The 2362-nt window shown below is 56.0% G+C and overlaps 1 protein-coding gene across 1 annotated transcript in view; it reads left to right on the top strand.

The window, feature by feature from the left end:
• RASAL3 (RAS protein activator like 3) overlaps nucleotides 1-2137 on the top strand; it is a 12517-nt gene extending 10380 nt beyond the window's left edge. The window contains 4 exon segments of the mRNA XM_014547775.1: nucleotides 8-88; nucleotides 359-516; nucleotides 1032-1095; nucleotides 1200-2137. Coding sequence (XP_014403261.1) covers nucleotides 8-88; nucleotides 359-516; nucleotides 1032-1095; nucleotides 1200-1343 — 447 coding nt within the window. The 3' untranslated portion in view covers nucleotides 1344-2137.
• The last annotated feature ends 225 nt before the right edge of the window (nucleotides 2138-2362 follow it).

Genomic DNA, 2362 nt, shown 5'->3' with positions numbered 1-2362 from the left:
CTGGAAGCCGTCAGTACCCTGGCAGCGCCAGCTGGACCAGCCGCGAGACACAGACCAGGCGCTGAGCACGCACCGACCCGTGGGCAAGGTGAGGTCCGGCCTAGGTCCACGCCTGGACGGGAGAGACGAGACTGGAGGCCAGGCAGGTCTGGGTTGTTATGAGCGCCCTACGTTGTGTTACCCCGGGCCTAGTCCAACCCTCTCTGCGCTTCGATTTCCTCCTCTGTACAAGCCAGTGGTGTTCCCCAAGAGGCAGGGCAGCGAGGAGACAGAGCACAAGGAACAGGAAGGTCAGGGTCTTCCGGGAGAAGAAGGGGTGGAACGGCGGGTCAGGATGCAGTGGCTCCCACCCCTACAGCTGGCAGAGCTGCAGTGCGAGGTGGCCACCCTGCGCGAGGAACAGAAGATGCTGTCCGGCCTCGTGGAGTCGCTGGGCACCCACATCCGGGCCCTGACGGAGCAGCAGCAGCAGCTTCGCGGCCAGTTGCAAGACCTGGACTCCAGGCTCGGGGGAAGGTGAGCCCTGCCTTTCCATCAGCTCCGCCCTATGTGGACCCGTTAGACGTAATCAGATCGCCCAGAACCCACTGTCATTCTGGCCCACTCAAATTCGCCAGGCACGGTCACGCCCCCTAGGCCAGCCCCGCCCCAACACACCTAAGACCCACCTCTTGGTCAGCTCTGCCCGCCCCCCAAGTCGCTGGCTGGTCGTCTCATCAGGCCCCACCCCTCAATCAGGCCCTCTCAAACAGGTTGGGCCAGGCGCTGTCAGTCTGGGCACGCCCCTATCCCGGTCACCACCCGGCCCAGGACGGGCCTAGCCCCGCCTCCAAAAGTTTCGTTGGTCCTTTCGTCCTAGGCGTTCCAGGCTCTGATGGCCTCTTCAAGTTTACCTAGGCCCCGCCCTCTGGTCTGGGCAGACCCCGCCTCCAACTCTAAGCCCCGCCCAGGATCCCTAACTCTCCAATCAGGGGCTGGAGGGGAGTTCCCCAACGTCTGAGCTCCCCCCCACTTACCCCCGAATTCCACAGGACCTCGCATTTGGATCCAGAGCGCGACCCTCCAAGCAGTGAGGCCCACAAGCTGAAAACTCTGGTGAGAGCCCCTGTCTGAACCCTGGGGCAGGTCTGGGCGGCGAGGAAGCAAGGGTTGGGGTACAACTCTCCCCTGGCTCTGAGCCCACTGCCGCTGCCCTCCAGGAACGCCGCCTGGCTGAAATGGAGAGTTCTCTAGCCCAGCTGAGGGATGCTGTCCAGAGCCTGCAGCATCTTCCTAGGACGTCGGGGTCCAGGAGCCAGCCCCTGCCTCTCAAAGAACTCTGCGTTAACGGAGACACCACCTGAGCTGCCCACTCCACCCCACGTGGTCTGGGAGCAAAAAGATACTGTTTTAGGGGCCCTGCCTCAGCCCTACATGGCCTACAGTGTGGAGTGGAGCTGTAGATGGTAACCAGACTGGCACTGTGAGGTTGCCCAGTAAAATCTTGATTTCTGTAAAATTGATGGTTTCTTTGTCCCTAAGTATTGCCAATCAGAAAGCACCCTCCCCAATTCAGCTCTCCCCGATCCTCCCCTAATTGGAGGGCTCACAAAGGGGGAGATGTAAAGAGCTTCTCACCAGTGTGTGACTTCAGACCTTCACTCTCTCAGAGCCTCCTTGTCCTCATCTGTAAATTGGATCTAAAGGTCCTTACACAGTTTAAAAAAAAAAAAAAAGACCTGTAGTTTAAAGTATTCAAAAAAAGGTATTCATCATTTATTAGGCCCAACACCTACTTCTCAATGAAGCCCAGATCCCACCTCCACCAACACCCAAGCCCCGGATGACAGCATCTTCTAGGGCCCCTAATCCCATACTAGCTCCCTCATGGCAGAGAGAGCATGGGTCTGGGAAGCAGATGAAGGAAGGGGTGGGTAGATGTGGAGATAGTTGAGGTCTGTGGGTGTTGGTTGGATAACTGAGTGAACATTTGAAATATGGGTGAGGGGTAGGATGGATGAGAGGCAAATGAATAGGTTAGCATTTGCTAGATGTTTGTGCACTAGTAGGTGAGTAGTTAAGTAGTTGGTTGGCTGGGATGGGCATGTCTGCCTAGAAAAGGCCAGTATCGTACTAGGAAATAAATATTTGAATTTGAGTATGTACCACATTGTATGAACATTTGTTCAAGTGTCCTGAGACTCTTGAGCTGGGCAGTGGGGAAACAGTAATGAATTAGACACATAGGACTCCTGTCCTCAAGGAATTTACACTCTAGTGGAGGAGACAGACAAGTAAACATGCAATTGATGGATGGATGGGTATTTGGGTAGCTGGGTAGAAGGTTCTGTGTAGGAAAGAGTGGGGTTATGTGGGTAAGTAG

This window comes from Myotis brandtii, unplaced genomic scaffold, assembly GCF_000412655.1.
Source record: "Myotis brandtii unplaced genomic scaffold, ASM41265v1 scaffold485, whole genome shotgun sequence".
Taxonomy (NCBI): Eukaryota; Metazoa; Chordata; class Mammalia; order Chiroptera; family Vespertilionidae; genus Myotis; species Myotis brandtii.
This window is presented reverse-complemented; position numbering and strand designations above follow the sequence as displayed.